Source organism: Triplophysa rosa, linkage group LG16 (genome assembly GCF_024868665.1).
Source record: "Triplophysa rosa linkage group LG16, Trosa_1v2, whole genome shotgun sequence".
In the NCBI taxonomy this organism is placed as follows: domain Eukaryota; kingdom Metazoa; phylum Chordata; class Actinopteri; order Cypriniformes; family Nemacheilidae; genus Triplophysa; species Triplophysa rosa.
Window position 1 is genome coordinate 7595040 of NC_079905.1, and position 21006 is coordinate 7616045.

General features: G+C 38.5%; 1 protein-coding gene across 2 annotated transcripts in view; it reads right to left on the reverse strand.

Annotated features, from left to right (window-relative positions):
- The window catches only part of LOC130566756 (exostosin-1c), a 44222-nt gene extending 23485 nt beyond the window's left edge, over positions 1-20737 (reverse strand). The window contains exons 1-2 of one of the 2 annotated variants that reach the window (XM_057354472.1): positions 20023-20737; positions 11898-13143 (exon numbers count right to left, since the gene is read on the reverse strand). In XM_057354472.1, the coding sequence (XP_057210455.1) occupies positions 11898-12835 (938 nt within the window). In that variant the 5' untranslated portion in view covers positions 12836-13143; positions 20023-20737. The other variant, XM_057354471.1, reaches the window with a different exon arrangement.
- Positions 20738-21006: the final 269 nt, after the last annotated feature.

Below are 21006 nucleotides of genomic sequence, written 5' to 3' on the forward strand. Positions count from 1 at the left end.
ACCTCTTTCTTCTGTGGAACATAAGAGATATTTCAGAAATGTTTTGTATCCATACAGTGGTGTTGTTTGGTTACACGTTCTTCAAAATATCTTCTTTTATGTTCTGCAGAAGAAAGTCATACAGGTTTGGAATGACACAAGGATAAGTAAATGATAAATAATGTTTATTTTTGGTAGAGATGTTCCTATACCCTTTTTCCCTTCCCGATACCTGGGTGTGTATCTGTATACAGCTCTATATACTACTAGTCCTGTTTGAATTGATAGAACTATTTTATGGCGTCATCTTCAGACTTATCCCTTAATAAAACATGAACAAATACATACAGTAAACTAGTGTATTTTTATTATCTGACAGACATTTGACCGTGATATCCTTTATTTTTCTTAAGTCGCAGTTGTACTAGTTGGTCCACTCTGAAATACTGCCAAACAGCGGACATACTGCTAGCATGTTTTCATTTCTTTTTCATTGCTCTAAGCAGTGGTTGCTTGTGACGACACAGCGCAACTTCTTGTGTTTGCATTCTGAGCAGCGAAGACGAAGTGATTTCGAATTGGAAAACCCTTCATTTTTGGTGATCTCTCTTTAATGTTTTAAACATGCAGACCAGCCGGCATATTGTTCCTGCTCTTTATATTCAGTTGCCTGTTTGGAAATGCTTGTCAAAGATCTGATGCCTGGACCAGCCGTGCTGTCTGTCTTATTTGAGGAAATCAGCACAGCCTGACACATCCAGCAGCCAATCAATAAACTTGATTTGTGATCGATGGGCCGTGCCCGATCCCAGAGTCAATTAGAAAGAGTTCAGCGGTCTGTTAGCCAACAGTCCAAAAGCAGAGTAGAAGAAGGTCAGCGCTGAGTCTATTTGCATGTAGCATTTTGAAATGTCACCCATCGTTCGGGCCGTAAACACTCGCTCTTGTTTTGCCTTCTTTTGCGAGAGCCCGGTTGTGTTCTAATGGAAAATTCAGGGTTGATATATTCAGTCGTCAGATGGTCCGTTCCCCCGGACAGCATTGAGCTATTCATGCATGTACATCTCAAAATAATCCGCCCAGCTTTTAGGTCCAGAATGTGTCCTTGTGTTTCCATCGCAGGGAGAGCGGAGCGTTGGATGTGGTGTTAGATATATTACGTGCGAGTGTGGTTTGAATGAGAAGCACTGCTGTAATCACACTATATTTAAGAGCGCTAGAGGACAGTTGTTTAGTTGAGCTTTTCAGTCAACAGACTATTTGTCTCGGCCCGACGTTAAGGGCTTGACGCCACCTTGGCTTCCAATCGTCTTTTAAAAGCAATTACACTTCAACGGACAGATTTGGAAACAGAAAGTCTCAAGGCTAAAGTGTCTCAGTATTCAAGTGAATCAATGCAGTACTGTGTGAATACAGTATATGAATGAATCCTGTTAGAATGGATGGGGGTTTACAAAACTTTCTGTATAGATCTGGGATATGCCAAACTAAACAGTGTCGAGATACTGTTTTAATATTTGGAACTTTTTAACGTCATGTTTTGGATGGGTGTTATGATCTAAAACCTCTCTTACTGTATTTACTGTAGTAATTTTATTTAACAGTAACAATATATGTATGATATATCGTCGCTGTCTTTTCAAAACCTCGGATGTCCAAATTCTCCGCTTTTAAGGAAATGGAAAAAACACAGTGCTTTTTAAATGATAAACTACTGTGTTGTCAAAATTGACAAGCACTTCTTAATACTTTTTTATTGGTTAGATATTTGCAAAAAGGTGACTAATAATAATGATTTATGACAACTAATTTAAATCACAATATGGAGATGCAAGGTTTAGAAGGACAGCAGCAATATGATAGTTATATATTCGGGGTGTCACACAATTATATATAAAAAATATTAAATATTATAATAAAATGCTGCTAACTGAATTTGGGTAATTGCAAAGAGGTCGGCAGGCAGGCGGTCGGGCATCCCCATTGAGAAACATCTGGCAGGCAGCCAGGTGTTCACAGCTTGGCTCTGTCAATCTCCACCACTATCACAGAGACTCACGTCTTCAGTGTTTTCTGAAGCGCGATGCCGTATCACAAACTTCTTTTACGCTTTTCCGTTCCATTGTAGCCTCCCGTTCGAGGAAGCGTGTGTCAGACTGCCTTGTTAAGTGGAATGTCCAATTAATTGAACAGCGCAGGCATCCGTTTGTGCATTAGCCGAGAGCGTGTGTTGACTCACGCGAGAGCACACTTCACTTCAACAGCCTTCAATTATTCCAAGAAGCAGGGCAGGATAGGGAAAGTAGTAATGCACTGTAGAAAAATGACCCATCAGCAGAGCGTGTTTATGAGTCTGAGTGCTTGTTTGGAATAGCGTGAAGTTATTCTGAAGTGTAAAAGGAAATGGTTGGGAGAACCTTTAGTTTCAAGGGTCGATGGCTGCAATTAATGTTGGTGGCCCACTTAAATGAGAAAAAGTATGTGGTACAGTTATAGCCTTTGATCATCATGCATTTCTGTTAGTAAAAAGGAACTAATAATATTAATAATATTAATTCGATAAAAAGGTACGTTTTATTATTTTATATTTTTGTTAAATTTATTTTAATATTAATCCCTTATTCATTCCATGATAAATATCTACGAAATCTATTATTTAAAGTAATATTTATCTTTATTTTGTTATTATTTATTTAGTATTTATTATTGTATCATTATTTATTTTATAATTTATAATTATTAACATACAGTGTGCCATAACATGCCATGACTGCACTAAATCAAGAACATTTGTACTTCTGTTGGTGCCCAGATTCTGGGGAAGCACTTTGTGTGTGTGTGTGTGTGTGTGTGTTCATGTTTGTATATCCCGGTGGGGACCTAAACCTGAATACACACCAACACATGGGTACTCGTGTCACCGTGGGGACCAAAATTGAGGTCCCCAGGGGCAAAAAAGCTAATAAATTGTACAGAACAATATTTTTTACAAATCTAAAAATGCAAAAAGTGTTCTATGATCTTTAGGTTTAGGGGTTGGGTTAGGGATAGGGGATAGAATATACAGTTTGTACAGTATAAAAACATTACGCCTATGGACTGTCCCCACGGTGATAGTCAACCAAAGCCTGTGTGTGTGTGTGTGTGCACGCGCTTGTGTGTGTGTGTGTGTGCGTGTGTGCACGTGTTTGTGTGAGACCAGCAGGTGTTATCTGATCTATAGATTCACTGGCATCTGTAGGGCTATTGCGGTGGAGATAAGTGAATATAGATTGCATGTACCGACGGGAGAGAGAGTGGGTGCCATGCCTCCATTACAAACCTGTGATGGTGTTTGTGTGTTTGTTCCAGGAACAGCTCTGGCCTGAGTGACCCTGGCCTTGCGATCAGTGATATGGGCAATAGGGGCAGATGTTACAGAAGAGAGGAGCTTAATGCAGTTACTGGAGTGGAGACAACTCACTCACTGCACCTGATCGCATTACTGCTGAGAGAGGGAGAGAGAGAGATTTTGCGCCAGATCAGACGCAATCAGAGATACTGAAACGATGTGAGACAGGAAATGCAGAAGTGTGACGCAGGTTGAGGTAATCAGAGATTTTTTGAGAGGGTGGATTGAAAGAAAGACATCGGAAAAGACCAAACTGTTCTAAAACCTAGTGAGCTGCCTAAAGAGACAACATTTTAGGGCATCAGTGCTTGTGCTGTAGATATACAAGGTAGGCGTCATATGGTGGATGAGGCAATACAAATGTCAGTTATGAATACTACCAATACAGCATTTCATTCATACATGCAGTCATGGCCAAAAGTGATGTCGAGCTTTGAAAATTGATGTATTGTATTCATATATATATATATATATATATATATATATAAGATGTATTAAGAGTAATTAAATATACTATATGTAATATAAGATACTAGGTACCTGTTATAGATAGTATTAAACACGGCTACAAAATTTTACTACACAAGAGGATAAAAAATATTGAAAATGGATAAAACTGTTTTTTTTTTTCATTTTTAAAGCCATGTTCCCTGATATGTTTGCCTTTTTGCAAAATAATTTTGCCAATAAAAGTTTAGTGTTTTATCTATTTTGTATTATACACCTAATATTTTGATAATTCAATCTAACCTTAAAGTAAATATTGTGTAACTATGCCCCCCTCGGACATCACTTTTGGCAATCATTGTATTAACATTATTATTATTATTATTACTATTTGTTTATAAGCAGACTGGCTCTCCATTTGTTTTGTTCGCTTTCCAGAATGGTCACTTATAATGTTGCATGGCCTTTTCTATATACAACTGCTGAAAAAATTAAGAGACCATTACATATTTTATTTTATTCAGCACTTCTAGATGTATTGTCGCCATTTCAGTCCAGTGTCTGTTGAATTTAAACAAAAATCAAACCTCAAGAGTGACATAAAGTCATCCAACAGCAATGTGATAGACTGACAGCATGACAAGACACATGAAAACTGCGATGAAAATCAATGTTATCACATAACTTTTCCTAAATACATGTACAAATATTACTGTTGTATTGCTTAAACGTTTACCTAAACAAATACCTATAAATAGTAAATTCAGAAAAAAATGAAAGTAATTTTGAAATGCTCTCTTATATTTTCTGTGGCTGTATATATTAGTAGAAGTAGTATTTGTTTATAAGCAAATTTAATCTCCATTTATTTTCTCCACTTTCTAAAATGGTCACTTGGTTGCATGGCCATTACTACTGTATATATCAATTATTTAGTAGTAGTAGTATTGTTTATAAACAAATTGAGTCTCCATTTGTTTTGTTTACTATCCAAAATGTCATAACAGTTAGGATGCTGCTATTGAAGGCAGCTGTCTACATAGGCCATTCACTAGCTCTCGAAACAGAACTTATGACTGGGGCGTGGAAGCCCAGGAGCACAGGCCAAGAGTTATTGATACCCAGTAAATGAGAAAGTGAGATGCTGAAATAGAGCATGGATGTAAGAGAGAGAGAGAGGCTCTGGTTTCTGCATTCCCCACTGTAGGCGTGTGCCGGACACCACTGCCAATGCGGCCGCAGGGGGATGATGGGATAGAGACAGCTGGGGGGTGGGGAGAAGCATACTCACTGGGGTATGCTGGGACACTCTGAGAAAAGACTGGGTGTGTGTACAGGTCCCAAAATATCAAAACATCCACGATGTGTGTCAGAAGCTGATCAGTACGGAATGCCAGTGGGTCAGTTATGCAGGGAGCAGGGGACGGTGGCCGAGGAACAATGAGAGCTTGTTATGGGATGAGAAAACAATAGATAGACAATAGAGATTGCTGCTGATCAACGTTTATGGAAATTAGCGAAAAACAGCATGCTGTGGGAGAGGGAATTATGTGTTGGAAATGGGGAATGAACCAGAGTTACAACACAAAGACTCTGATTGTTGAAGCCACACGCCTATTCTTTAGCATTCATGCCTTGTGATATCGATTCATCACAAACTGGCTGTAGATTAGAGTTGGGTTGCCAAATAATTTTTCAAAATGCCCCGTGCAGCCTACAGTATAACATGAATTCTTCTTTATCATTTACAGACCCTCAAATTATTACAAACCTGTTTGACTTTCTTTCTTATGCAGAACACAAAAGAAGATATTTCGAAGAACGCTGGTAACCAAACAATATTGACCCCACTGACTTCCATTGTATGGACACAAATATATTAAAATTAGCTCCATATTTTAGCATAGATCATCATATTTTCCATAATACATTCCATAGACAAACAATCAGAATACAGAGAGATTCTACATGTTAAATAAAAATATATGCTCTCTCTCTTTTTTCTTACGAATGAAGTAATCTGGTCCATTCTGGACTATTCATGAACACATATTCTTAAATCTGGTATATATGGATTCAGAGCACAGTTTCCATGGAAACACTGCGCACTTGGCGTCCAGACCTCGCAGAGATACTAAATCATTAAGCTGTTGTGATAGAGCCGCTATCTTACTGCGGCAGGTGAGCGGAGAGGCAGCAGGGTATGAACGGCAACATTGAGGCCTTTATCAAGTAAAAGTTCAACAAATTCTCTACTGATTCATTTATGAAGCTGAAAACATTCCTCATTTGCCTGGCTGACAGGTTTATCTAGGACACATCATGGTGCTTGCGTTTAACGCTCTCAGCCTGTCTGTGCAATGACAGTTTATCTAGCCGGAAGCTACTGTGCTCAGATATGTAAGCAAAGACCAAAGGCTTTGGTCTAACTTTAACATCATCCCACTGGCCTGCATGAGCTCAGGTGTGCTTGAATTTTTGCAGATGACCAGATGGGTCTGTATCTGTCCTTGCAACAGGTTTATCCGAGCTTAGTGAAGGAGGTCACTATCTTTTTTAACATGCATTTATTTCGAATACTCAAAAGAGGAAGAAATAAATCCTTCCTGTTATTGGAATGATTATGTAACATATGATACATTCAGTATCATATGTTACATAATTAATGGAACATTATTGGTTTCTGTTTCAATTGTGATTCTAAATCAGCGCCATATAGTCTGGGTAATGAAATCTAGACTCATTATATTGGTGTTGCCTATATAATACTATCAGGCAAAGGTATAGAGTTTTTTAAAGCAGACCAACAGTCGATATGAATTCGGATGCAAAGAGCATTGAAATATAAAAAAATACCACAGTATAACTAACACTTAATTGTTGAAGATCAATATAGTTTACATTCTTTTTGCTGTATTTGCATATATCAGAATTTTAGTTTTGTTTTAAATGAGCTTTTATTTTTATATTTTTAGTTTTCATGTTAGCTAAATTGTAGCAATTTTGTTATGTGCACTTGTCATTTTATTTTTTTTTTTATTATTTTGCTGTGTAGTTAAATAGATTTTTATTTATTTATTTATTTTATTTAGGTTTTTATTTATTTTCAGCTAATAATTTGGTGCCTCAAAAACATTTCATGTTTATATATTAAACATGGTTAATATAGTTTACTAAAGCTAAAACTATGTTTTAAAATAATGAAATTGCAAAATTTTACAAATCTCACAATTTCACATATTTGTGTAATTTATCGTCTTTATGTTTTTTCTTACAGTAAGATTTTATCTCTCTTTATCCATCTCTTTCTTAAATATATGCATGTAAGTGTATGTTTTTATAAATACAAAATTAAAATGCAAAGTACATAGACATATACTGTATTGTGCAAACTTTTATTCTAAACGTGATTAATCACGATTAATCATTTGACAGCCCTACTGTATGAGCTTAAACTGTATAAAAACCTGTTGCAAGTCACATGCATTTTTTTATACTAAGGGATGCAAAGAGATGATTGTTTTCCGATTGTAAAGTAATCTGTATTTGGAGTTTTACCCAAATAGTATCCCTGTTTCACACAGAAATCAATGGGACTTGCTATGTAATCTGGCAGATGTAGTCTATTTATCTTTACTGTGATTGTAAAAAAAAAACTGTTTAACCACATACAATCCAGGCATTAAAATAACAGGAAGCCACGAAGAGGTAAGAGGGTACGGGACACGTCCTTGCGTCAATTTCGTGGAGTTCTCGGCTCATGCCCCCTCAAAAGCTTTCAGCTCCAGTGGAGACAGACAATAACAGACGTGATCCGGATGGATTCTCTCAAATCCACCTTTGCAGTGTGCAGAGAGCGAGATAAAGCCCCGATTACAGCTCTAAATTATGAACTACCATTCTGACATACACACCGCTTGCCATGAAGAGCCCTTTTTTGACATTGTTGAGATCTCTTCTTTAAGTCTAGGAGAGACACATTTTAGGTCTGTAAAAATCTGAGAAAGAGTGCATTTTCTCTCCAACTGAGAAGAAACCTTTGAGATATTAAAGATTTTTATAAAGTGTTGTAATGAACAGTTTTGAAGCATTTACAGATGGAGTCAGTGTGACATTTGTAACCTCTACATTTTGCCAGATTTTAAAAGAATGTATAAATAAATATGGTAGGTTGTCTTGCTCTTTGATAAGCTTTAGCTGACTGCACACCAGGAACATTGATGGAGACAATTTGACAGTTTGATTGTTAAATGTGCATGTCTGGAGCTGCCTATCAAGAACAGAATTGTATTCCTGTTTGACAGCCCCCAAAGTCCTAGTTTAAGACAACAACTACAGTATAAAACAGTAAGTCTGCACATTAAATCCGCAGTCCAAAATGCTTGGGCAACTTTGAAACAGAAAAAAAGCATTTATCAACATTATAAAACTAAACCAATATTGCCTTTAGTCAGATGTCTATTAAAAGTGAAAAAAAGTAAAACAAGTTTTTGTATATTAAATCTTTTATTTTGACTTATTTTACAGATCTAAAACCCTTTTATTAGTAGGTTTTGAGATAGTGCTCGAGGGATAGTTTCGTTCATCATTTATTTACCCCCATGTGATGAATTTCTTCTGCAGAGCACAAAAGAAGATATTTTGAAAATTGTTGGTAACCATCAACATTAGCCACCATTGGCTTCTATTGTATGGACACAAAACCACACATTTCTCAAAATATCTTCCTTTGTGTTCCACGGAAGAAAGAGCTATGTTCCAGTTTTGAATGACACGCGGGTGAATAAATGATGACAGAATTTTTATTTTTGGATGAATTATCCTTTAAGTGAGCTGAAGAACAAACCATATCAGGTTCAAGGATTAGCCTGCATGGCATGCTGGAAAGTGGAGGTCATGACCTTTACCCTAAAACCCTACTCATGTCTTTATCCTGGTTATAAGGATGCACGCGTGTGCGTGTTGTTTATGTGTCCGAGGTATCTGTATATGCTTGAGTGACCGACAGCATGTGTTCATGCATGAGGCGTAAATTGCATGCTGATAAATAAACGTATGTACACAGAACTACAAGACGAAATTGTTTGGTAGTGAGACTGAGGAGAGCGAGAGTACAAAAGACAAGAAAGATGGAATTCTTTCTTTATTTGTTCTATGTAAACTCGGTTTGTGCTGGCATGTGCACGGGGCCGTGCAAACCACACTCTCTAGGGGTACAATTTCACATCCCCCTAATTACAGTGGGGTGTAGCGTTTCTTATTGGGGCCTGCCAACAATTGTACACAAATGCACACACAAGGTCACGGAACGAGAAAGGGCTGTCATTAAAGTCCTTATTAAGTCCATTAAGCACAGTTTGTGATCATTTGCATTTGTTTCTACAGAGATCTTTCACCAAAAATAGTAAATGTAGGCCTGGGGAGAATGTTTTCCTATCGTTGTGTTTTATTTGCAATGGCAGGTAATAAAAAAGCAGTGTAATGTTATTCAAGCACAGAGTCTATGTTATTCTTCTTTTCGCCTTGAGATTCGGGGATAATGATATTTTTTATAAGAATGTCTCGCACGTAGTAAGACTGTAGTCATGGAGACCTAGTCATTGAAGGTCCCGCATTTTACTATTACACTCTCGGACTTTAAAGTTTGTGAGCGTGCACACACACACACACACGACTGCATTCTAATGCATTCCCACAAGTCTACGGTGGTATAATCAGTATTGCAGTATAATCCCGTCTTTGTGTGCGTGTGTCCTGAAACTGTCCTGAAACAGCATGCCCTATTTTCTTCTCACTCTTTCTCATTTACATTCTTGGTACAATGCAAGTTCTCCCCCTCACCACCCCCTTTTATAAGAACAAAAAGTGCATGAATGTAGGCCAGTTGCAGACGTTTTTCCCTTCCATTCCTAAAGCATCCCCTGCTTTCTTTCTATCTGCTCCCTGGGCAAGGGTTCAGTAGGCTTCCCGGTGTGCCTTCAGGTTAATCTGTAGCAGTAGCAGATGCTGGTGATCATTAACCTGAGAGAACCTCCTAAGAGCTATTTCTAAGTTCGCCATCTTAGCTTTTCAATGGCACCACGGCAGTGAAAAAGAGAGAGAGACCCAATTCTTTTGGTACTGGTTGTCTTCACATTTTCCCTCCCTTTTTGACGTTCTGGGTCCACCCCCATCAAGACTGCATTCAGTATCGTCCTTGCCAGTGGAGCCTACTTGAAATTAAACACAGTTTCCCAGCCCGGACCTCCACGACGCAAGTCATCATTTTGATTCCAGTAGAAAAAAAGCATTTCATAAATGTTTTCCTTCCTCACACGGACCACCTAAAACCCCTCTTGCTAACAAATATGGCAAGTTTCCTCCTGCGTAGGAGAGACCCCCAGACCCATCGTGTGGAATAAATGAACTCATTCATCCAGCGCTGAGTGGAACTCTGTCCCCGCCACAAACCAAAAGCAAACAAGCTTGAAGCACTGTTCAACGGCTCTAGACTATTTCTCTGGTCGCTGCTTGGCCGTGCATGCTCCTTTAAGACCCACGGTGGATTTGGTTCACATTCTCTGTGGTACTTCTGTGTCTCTGTATTAGTTCTCCTCCCTTCCTTTCCCATATTTCTTACATATTTCTCCACCCAAAATCTGTAAAAGTCTATGTTTTCATGTGTGCATTAAGAAATACTTAAGAAATGCACAAGAAATGTTTAAACCTTCCTGCTTTTGACCCACAGAACATCTGTGCTTACAGTGAATATGTATCTTACAGTTTGCTCCATTTGTATCAGTTAGAAACTATTTAACTACTTTTCCAAAGTTTTCTGTGTTTCAAGATATTTATGTCTTTATATTTATGTAACACAATGCCTCATTCACAAAGCACATGCAGAACAAACCAGTTATTTGCTCTGTTCACTTATTATTGATTTTTCATTTCATCGTTTCGTTTCATCAATATTTTGAATTGCCTTTTATTTTTTGTTTTTATTAAATTAGAATTTTTCATTTGAATTTTAGTTAATGTTCTTTTTTTAGCCATTTTGCTGTAATTTTGCAGTTTTTTTATTTATTTGTTTATTTTTATAAAGGTATATAACTGAAATGTATTTTTATTTTATTTATTTGTATTCAGTTTATTCGTTTATCAGTTATTTTCTGTTTCATTAATACATTTAATTGGCATTCATTTTTAATTAAATTTGATAATATTTAAAAAAGAAAAAATTATTTGAATTTTAGTTCATTTTACTTTTCAGTAATTTTGTCATTTTATTGTTAATTTGTTTATTTTTATGTTGCTGTATGACTTTTATTATGAATTTAGTATGAATTTATTTTTATTCTGTTTATTCAATTATCAGTTGTTTTCAGTTTGATTGTAGTTTTATTAATATTTTGAATTGGCTTTTATTTGATTTTTTTATTCAATTTAAATGTTTAATTTGAATTTTAGTTAATTTTGTTTTCAGCATTTTTGTTGTTTTTGTCATTTTATTATTTATTTGTTTCTTTTTATGTAGCTGTATTTATTTTAATTTATTTTGCATTTTCATTTGATAGTTTTAATGCCGCAGCTTAAACTTATTTCAGTGAATTTCTGAGTCATTATTTCTCATTTTTGTTTAGTTTTTCGATTTATATTTAGGCTGATATTTAATTTTATTTCAAATAAGCAGATATTTTGTAATTGTTTTAGTTTCAGTAAAGTATGACCATATACATGGTCTCATAGAATTGAATGCTGCATTTACACAGTAATTCGTTCAGCTTTGTGTTTCATGAATGAGGCCCTTCATACATTTTTTATGTGCAATATATTGTACGTCATTCTCAACAGTAGCGTAGTTTCACATTTTCACTGTTATTCACACTTGACACTTTTTTTTCATGTATTACATAAGTAACCTACACTTTGCAGTAAACTGATAGCGTCGTCTTGTATTTAACACACAGGAACCTGAGTTCATGCTTTGGGTGTCTCTGACAAACTCAACTGAGTCACTGAAACTGATCTCATAATGCTTATAACTCCTCATGCTATTACTGCAGGTACAGAAATTCCCCACTGGCTCATTTATGTGACTTACCTCTCATACTCTTGGTTGTCATGGTCACAGCGTGCGTCCTTGTGTTTCTCCCAGTCCTTGCCGTGGCGACAAGTTGTTAGCGACACAATGTCCTTACCATTGTGGATGTGATGCAAAGCGTTTCGAGTGTCTGAGCCAATGCCTGTCAAGTAACGTTTACCTTTAAACATCAACAGGTATTTCCTCCGAGGGGGGACGGTGTTGCGAACTAACCATCCCCTCTCGCCGCCCTTTTGCGGGTGATCTTTAGAAAACAGAGGTATGGAAATGTCAAAGCCTGGTCTGAAGTGTTCTGTGTTCAGGCTTGCTTTGGCCAAAATGGCCTGACCTACATTGAATCCCAGGTCCTCAGTATAGTTAGGCCAAGTTCCTGAATAAAGGTTAAAGATGACGTGGTTGCGTCCTTCGTTCCAGAGGGGATATCCTCGAATGCGCTCATCCACGTTGGGCACGAACTGCGAGGACAGCTGGTCCCTGTCGAGCGTGTCGATGCCCAGCACGAAAAGACATGCTTCGCGCGGGTCCGACGTGTAATATCGCGATTCCGCCACTGAGGTGAGAATCTTCCGATAACTTTCTGACACCCGCTCTCCCTTCTCCGGTGGATAGACGTACACCCGAAATCCACTTTGACCTTGGCATCGGGCAAAGTCGAAGCAGGTGTCCATCCTGCAGTGACTGTCCTTGTAAATGCCGGCCCATGTCTGCTGCCGCTGCCTGGGTGACTCACCGGGTCCCCCACCATGTTGAAGTTCGGCCTGGTCTGCGTAGTCCGGGAGCAGCACCCGATCCAACCAGTCAGGCCAGGGCCGTGCCACTTCCCCCCTCCTGTGGGTGATGAGACCCAAAAGGCATTCCTGCAAGCCGCCCCAATAATAGAGCAGCAGCCAGCAGCACGTGCATAGGCCCAGGAGCACGTACTTCTTGCGTGCCTGCATGAGGCTGTCTCTCTCACCCTTTGAGCTCCAGGGCCCGGCCGGGAGCCTCAGCAGGGGGGAGATGGCCCGGACAGCAGGGGCCGAAGCTCCAGCATAGCCCCAATGTCCACTTGTCCATTAGCGAGAAAGAGAAACTCAAATCGCGCTTTCTATCCGTCTTGCTTTTACGTACTCTGTTTACAGCATGGTACGCCCATTCAACATAAATGCGTGTGCTCTTCGTTGATGTCCACTGGAGATGATGTAGTGCAGTTTCTCTTTTCGTAGCGCCACTCTCCTCATGGCTCAGTGAATCCCTCTGCGCTTCCCTACGAGAGACATCAACAACACACTTCACTACACAGCCTCCTGTTCATTTCAGCAAATGGACACACACACACACACACACACACACGCACACACACACACACACACACACACACACACACACTCAGTCCATCCTCAAACACTCGGTTTATACAAACACATGAAAAAATGAGTGTGATGAAGCAAGCAATTCATCATGGATGGCAGTGCATTACATTGTAAACATTTTTCATGCATGTCATGAATTGTGCATTTTAATGCAGTGTACTGTGGTTAAAAATACAGTACACAACTACATAATCGAATTTATGAAACTCAATGCTCGCGCTGGAATATACAGTGACCTTAAAAAGTACTTGAACACTTAAGTCACACTTAAAAATATAGTATGTCACTGCATTATATAACAAAATGTTAAACTAAGTTCTATCTGCAAACAAATAATGGTGGATTATTCCTGTAACTCTCACACAGCAGGGTGCTTTGGACAGGAAATCTGGAAGGAAGACTTCATGCATCCAAGAGCATTGTAACCACAGGTATAGTTAATCTTATTAAAAGAGATGTTCAAGTCAGAAACCGTTATGACTTTTCTGTGAAACACAAAAGAAGATATTTTGAGTTCAAGTCCATACAATGGAAGTCCATGGGAATCAATGCTGTTTGGTTACCGGCGGTCTTCAAAATATCTTCTTTTGTGTTCTGCAGAAGAAAAAGTCATACAGGTTTGAAACGACATGAAGGTGAGTCAATTTTAGGTTGAACTATCCCTTGAAAAGTATAGTTTTATCATTTAAAACCTTACAAACATTTTTGTTTTGTTTTGCAGAAGCCATATAGTTTTATCATTTAAAACCTTACAAACGTTGTTTTGCAGAAGCCAGCTTGTGCGGTTTCTTCTAAATAAATGCCACTTGCTTTGATATTCTGTTATCTTATGCAATGACATTCATGCATTTTTAAACATGGCGTAAATGTCCAAACATTTGAAGTACATTTAAAAATGCAGAGCGCTGTGGTTAAAATTACAGATGCAACTACATAACATTAGGATGCCAAGCTCTATCATTATATAAACATGAAGGTGCACATGCTCAGCCCTAGTGCTGCCTACTAAACACTGTGTGTGCATCAGTATATGGCCATAAAGTAACATTTTAATTTTGTTATTTTGTAAAGTAAACTGCTTGATATAAAGTATAATGTTAAAGGAATAGTTTCATCATTTATTCACCCTTGTGTTGTTCAAACCTGCATTAAAATTTGTGAAACACAAAATAAGATATTTTGAGAAATGTCTCAGTTGTGTCCAAGTCAATGTGGGCCATGTTGTTTGGTTACGAAGAAAGAGTGAGCAAATGATGATAGTCATGTACTATATATAATATTGTACAATATACTACTAATATAGTATAGTTTGTGTGACAGTATTCTATGTGTGAGTCCAGAGGGGTTACATTGTTTATCGTCTGAAGGTTTTGGGAATCACTGGTCCTGTGGTCTGAGTCTGATCTGCTGTTTACACGCACACACACACACACACACTGGTGCAGTGTTTGCAGTGAACATGCTAAACACGAGCAGGGAGGAGATAGCATCACTCTCCCTGAGCTTCAGCTCGGCGTCGGGAGATGAAGTGAAGATGAAGGGCTTGAAAAAAAATAAGTGGACTTTAAGAAACCTAAATCAAGAGCGAGTGGAAAACGTAAACCGACTTTTCAAATCTGATGCCAGTTAATCTTGTGGTAGACTGAAGTTGCTTTCTTGTTTGTTTTGTAGGGATGTGTGCGACAGTTTTGAAAGCAAAGGGTGTTTGTCAAGAAACCTTCATCCATATGTGTACCTATCTGTGTGTGTGGTGCATGACAGAAGGTCAGTGTTTCTACTGCCAGCCAACGCACAAAGTCAGCTTTCAGGTCTCACCTGCCTTATTTTTCTTTTTTCTCTCCTCTGCGATTTTGCTAACTTCCTCTAGAGCTTCTCTCTTATCTGTTTAAGCTGTCTGCATGACCAGCTCCTGCCCTTGCGCAAAATAAACTAAAGCGTTACTTGAATGTAAATGGCTTGATTATGCTTGTTTATATGCTTTTGTATGCTTATGAATGTGTTCTTGTTTTGTGACTGCAATTGTGATGGGGTAACATAAAGTGTAAAGCTCTATTACATGAAAAATGGGGTGTTTACTACTCGCATCATATGTAAATATATATAAAACATTACATATATGTGTCATATTTGGAAACAGCCTATTTGAAATCTGTGAATAAATTATATGTTTGTTACATTGTATCTCTGAACAGGTACAGATATCTATATAAATACATATACAGCCGCGGAAAAAAATCAGAGACCATTTCAGAGACTGTTTTTCTGATTTTAAAATGTACTATTTACAGGAATGCATAAAATGCATTTTTTGTTTCATTCTGTAATCTGCTAACAATATTATAATAGTAATATTTGTACATGTAGTTCAAAAATGATTTTTTTTATGTCTTGTCATGCTGTCAGTCTTTCACATGACTTATGTCACTCCTCAGGTTTGATTGTATTGAAATTCAACAAACCCTAGAGTGGAATGGCCACAATACACCTAGAAATGCTGATTTAAAAGAAACATTTGTAATAGTCTCTTAATTTTTTCTGCGGCTGTATATGTGCACATACGTATGTGTGTGAATTTATGTTAATAAGTGTGTGCAATGACAAAGGTATAGTTATCATGTTGTTTTGCATGGTAAAGCTCTCCTTATCTAAACACTTGAGGCCAGGCACATATTTATCAGGCAACAGATGCAGAGGATTCAATTACAAACTTCTCATTATTAATGCATGAGCCCCTAAGTTAGGACATTGATTTACTGTTTATTCCTTGAAAATCAACTACAGTTAAGATTTCCACTGTTTTGAGGGCGCTTTTGTCCAGCTGTGAACGTCAAGCACACCTGAATATAAGACAATGCAAATTCGGGACATTTTTGGATGTTGGTAACCCGGAAACAAGGAAATCGTATAGCCAAAGGTGTTCACAAATGTTTTCCAATGCTCATTTATACTAATAAGCAGTGTTGGGTGTAACTAGTTACTAAGTAATTAGTTACTGTAATTTAATTACTTTTCCCTTGAAAAAGTAAAGTAAGGGATTACTCTTATTTTTTCTGTAATTTAATTACAGTTACTTCTGATGTAATTAAACTAAATACTTTATGTAATATGTGTGTGTGCAGAAGAGGAATTTACATCAAAATTCAAAGTCTAACTTTAAAATCCGTGCTTTAATGTATAATTCTCACATTTGTAATTAATAATAATAATAATACTTTATGTAGTTTTATATTGTTTATTTGAATGAATTAAAAGAGCCGTTTCATGTCTATCCTTGAATCACTTAACTCATCAAGGTTGATGTAGGATATAGAAAGTAATTAGTAATAAGTAATTAAATACTTTTTGAAGAGAGTAACTTGTACAGTAATTAATTACATTATCAAATGTGTAATTAGTAACTAGTAATTAATTACTTTTTCAGAGTAACTTACCCAACACTGCTAATAAGCCTACTAATAATTCTCCATTTGTTGGATATTATTGATCTGGTTTGCGTATTAAATAGTAAACGTGTATAGATTTTCTGTAGAAAATGTCTGGACTTCATCAACAGGGGTTTAGGAAAATATAAACATATGTCATTGTCTGAGAGTTTAGATTTCAAGTTTTGACTGCAAATGTCACATCCATAACACTGGAATTACCGCTAAACGTAATGTTTTTAAATATTTCCGTTTAATATTTTGATTACATAACGTCATTCCAAACATTACATATATTTGGTTACTCCCCTGACTCGAAACCCAGCTGACAGAAGGCTGGAGCTACACGCAGGGTGTGATCGCTTGTTTTGGGCCCAGAGGGACATTTCCCACTCTTTTTCCAGTTGTGCTTTCTAGCACAATTACTTTTTATTTTTCTCATTTGACGATACAATTGGTTTCATCTCACTGACACTGTAAGTCTTTCTTACTTATTCTGCACAATATATCACAAGGAGGTAGATCTCGAAACAAGCTGGAGGCAGTGTAATGAGATGGGGATGTGATGGCATATTGCTCAATCACCATGACAGGAAACAGCTGAATAAGTGAACGCAGGCTTCTGAACGCTGAGCGATACGTCTACCAGACGCTTCATTCGCTTTTTTAGAACAAGTGGTTTCCACTTTGTAAAGGCACAGTGTGAAGGAAAAACTGAGGTCAAATGCTTGTGCTTTTTCAACTGTTGGCTGAACATCATGAATATGGAGAAGGACAGAGAGCAGGTGGACGCGGCTAAGAGGCAGCAATCGTAAGCATGCTGAGTTAGTTTCCTATGTCGTGCCTGTTGCCCAGACTGCTACAGCCGGAGTCGTTTTTTTTCCGCATGATGAGTGTGTGACAGCTGGACACTGAGATGATCTCCCCTGGCCTGTCTCCCTCTCCGACAAATGAATCAGATCTGCGCTAAAAAGCCTGCTTAGAGAACACTTATCCTTCCAGAAACTATTACATCTGTTTACATTTTTTACTTTTGAATGTGAAGTGTGTAATTTCAGCACTGCTATCTGTAACCAAAGCACCTTGCAGTACACTGTAGCAAACATCCCATTAACGCGACATGGTTGAAGTGTTTCGCTCATAAACGCTCCAGTTAATAAGGCCCTTGTGTGGGGTTGATGAAATAATCTGTATAACAAGCCCACATCCTTAACCACAACCTGTCTCATCTGTGATTTGATTATATTGTACCAGCACCAGAGGGATGTTACTGGTTTAAGTTGACCTGTTATTGTTAAATAATACACATTTTATATCAAGAGTGCACTTGCTTAAAGTCAGAAAATGTTGTTCTTACAGAAGACGAAGTATTTCTCTATGATTTTACTTCTGAATTTAGCAACAGCTGCCCTATGCCGTACAAATAAGAAACACGCAAGTGGCAACTGATGCTAGAGAAATACAAATGGTGTGGTGAGGTGGGTTAGACGGAGTTAAAATTAAACACCAAACTCTGTCATTACAGGTCAAGTGAAAGCAACAGCGGGGTTGGAGCCAACGGCCCAGCCTAGTTCTGCTGCGTGATTGTGGTGCTGAGACTGACCCATGCTGAGCTTGTGGTCAAGCCTGCCGGGACATCAGTCTGGCCTGCAGTCAGATGAGCTTTTGAGAAAACACAGAGCGACATGACTAATGTGAGTGTAATTTCAGCGTGGACGATGTTTGTGAGGAATCAAAATCAAATCGTCTTTAGGACATACACGGTGCTTTGGAGTAATCTCAAATAAAACGCAAATGAAGATAAAAAAACTGTTTTCTTTTAATAACTGACATGTCACTTCTGGTGCAAAAAGATCCAATCTGGTTGTGTTACATCTTCTTGAACAGCCCCCCCGCTACATTCGTGTTTTAATTACCGGACAACAGTAATTACCAGCGGGCTTGATTCATCTACACAACATGTTCCCCACACACGTGCCACACAGGCTCATTATCCTAACAAACAGGATGGGTTGAGACAATTGAAGGTTATCAGCTGCAGTAGTCAAAACTGTATACAGTGCATATTTAAAAAAGCCATTCAACATGAGCTTTCTATGCCACAATGCCTGGCTATTCATTCCCACGCCCCTCCTCTCCGTTACCTCTCTCTGGCCCTATGAAGTCATATACATTATGTTATATGATGCTATGGAATGAGTTATGAGAGCCTAGAAGGGCCGAGATTCCAGCCATTTTTCCGTCCCCTCCCGATCTCCCTCGCCTTTCAACTCCACCGCAGGGGTGGACGCTTCATTCATTTCACATGGAGCTCTCATAATAGCGCAAAAATCAAACGATAAAACGATAAATCTATTCATCTCCTTTTCCAAAATACAGGAACTGGTTTGGAGTTATCGGTGCGGTTTTGCACAGCAAAATGACCCAGCGTTATGATGTTCACAGATAACTCATGTTGCTCAGGTACGGTTCTGACTCATGCTGACCACTGCTTGGTGTCTTGGGATCAAATTAAAAACACAATCACTCCACTCTGTATGAGAATGCACTGGTGATCCTGAATACACCTGTGGTAATTGAGATGCCAGACATCACTACTTTTTAATCACTGCTGTCACTATGCATACTTCATGGAGCTGCCGGTGATTCGTTTATACAGCTAAAAATAATGTATAATTTTAAACAGTATTTTTTATATTGTTTAATAGCCTTTTAGAATTATGTAAATTCTATATTAAAAATGTAATAACGCAATATGATATGAATCGTATTGTCGGTTTAATTGCACTTAGTAATTAAAATTGCACATTTAATTTAGGTTAAAATATTTTTATCATGCGTAAAGGTCAGATTAAGTGCGTTACCTGTCATTATCACGCTGGTCCTTTAGTATGGCCGCATCCTCATCCCCTGGCGATACTGAACGCTTTCTCCTCTCCTCACTCTCCCGGTGAAATGGCCCTGCTTGTTTTCAGTAGCACAATCTTACGTGATGCAATAACATCCGTGCCACACGGTCCACCCCTGAAGCGCTCCGTGGACACCTCTCGCTCTCTCTCTCATCTAAAGCGCGTGTCTCCTCGCTTTACCAGCTCTACAACCAGATTGGGTTACAGAGAGCCTCGCGCGAGCATACGCAGCGAGCGCTCTCGTAATCTCACACCTCCTCCCGCGCGCTTCTCCGTCACTCCCTCTCTTCCCACTCAATAACGGTATTTTGCCAAATATTAATATTCCACTCGGACTCGAGTATCCTGAGGGTGATTTGTGTAAGTCTGAGTTCAGTTATCGCTCTGCTGTAAGGGCTCATTATACGAGGACCTCCGTTGTTGTAATAATGTGGCTTCTTACCTTAATTGCAAATTCGTTTGGATGAATGAGGAGACTGAATGCCGTCCATATACACAGGCATGAAGCAAACGCCAGCAGCCACGTTAATATTTTAGTAAGCTGCTGGCTGTGAGCTGTCGGTGCCTGGATGAAAGACGCTGTGTTCTTGGGTATGAAATATATGACAAGGAAACAATGGTCGCAGCCAGTGCCCTTGGGGTGGGCTGCACTCGGTCGCAAATGTGAAGTTGAAGGTCCACGATATCGATGAGTAAAGACACTGGATTCGTTACGAGTGATGGAACGATTAAAACTATTAAAACGATGCCGAGACGCAACGCCGTTTTATTCAATATGACAGTACCTCACCCTGAACTTCAGCACACCGCTCAATGGTGCACTCCCCAAATCCCGTTCAGCCGCACATAGACAATGCAATGCCGCCAACGTCCAATGATAAATCCCTTTGTTTCTACATTTCGACAATATTATGAATGTATAATTGATGCCAATACACGATATCCATAAGCGTTCGGGTTTACATTGTTCATTTTCTCGCATCCTCAATATTCCAGTCGATCCCGCCCCCGGCGCTTCTCATTGGTTGAAAGACTCGGGGTGCCGTCGCACGAGCTAAATTTAAAGTAAACAGACGCACATCTGGCCAGCGGTGAACGTCACTGTCAGCGGAGGTCGCGAGCCACAGCGTCGCATGCGCTCTGCGGTGAACCAAAGAAGACGACGACTGGAAGGGTGAGTGCTATAAACTAAATAGCTGAGTTATAAAAGGGTAGATTTTATAAAATAACAATCAAACGAATGAAATTCTTGTGATATCAAACTAGTAAATACATCAAGTGCGAATGAAATGTTTGTCTTAAAAGAAATAAAATTTGTGCAGGAGAGACCCCTTTCAGTTAAGACGTGAGCATTCACTTTTTTATATTATGTGATACGGAAAAAGATGATTGAAAATGAGTTTGATAGGCTACTTGTTCTTTACAA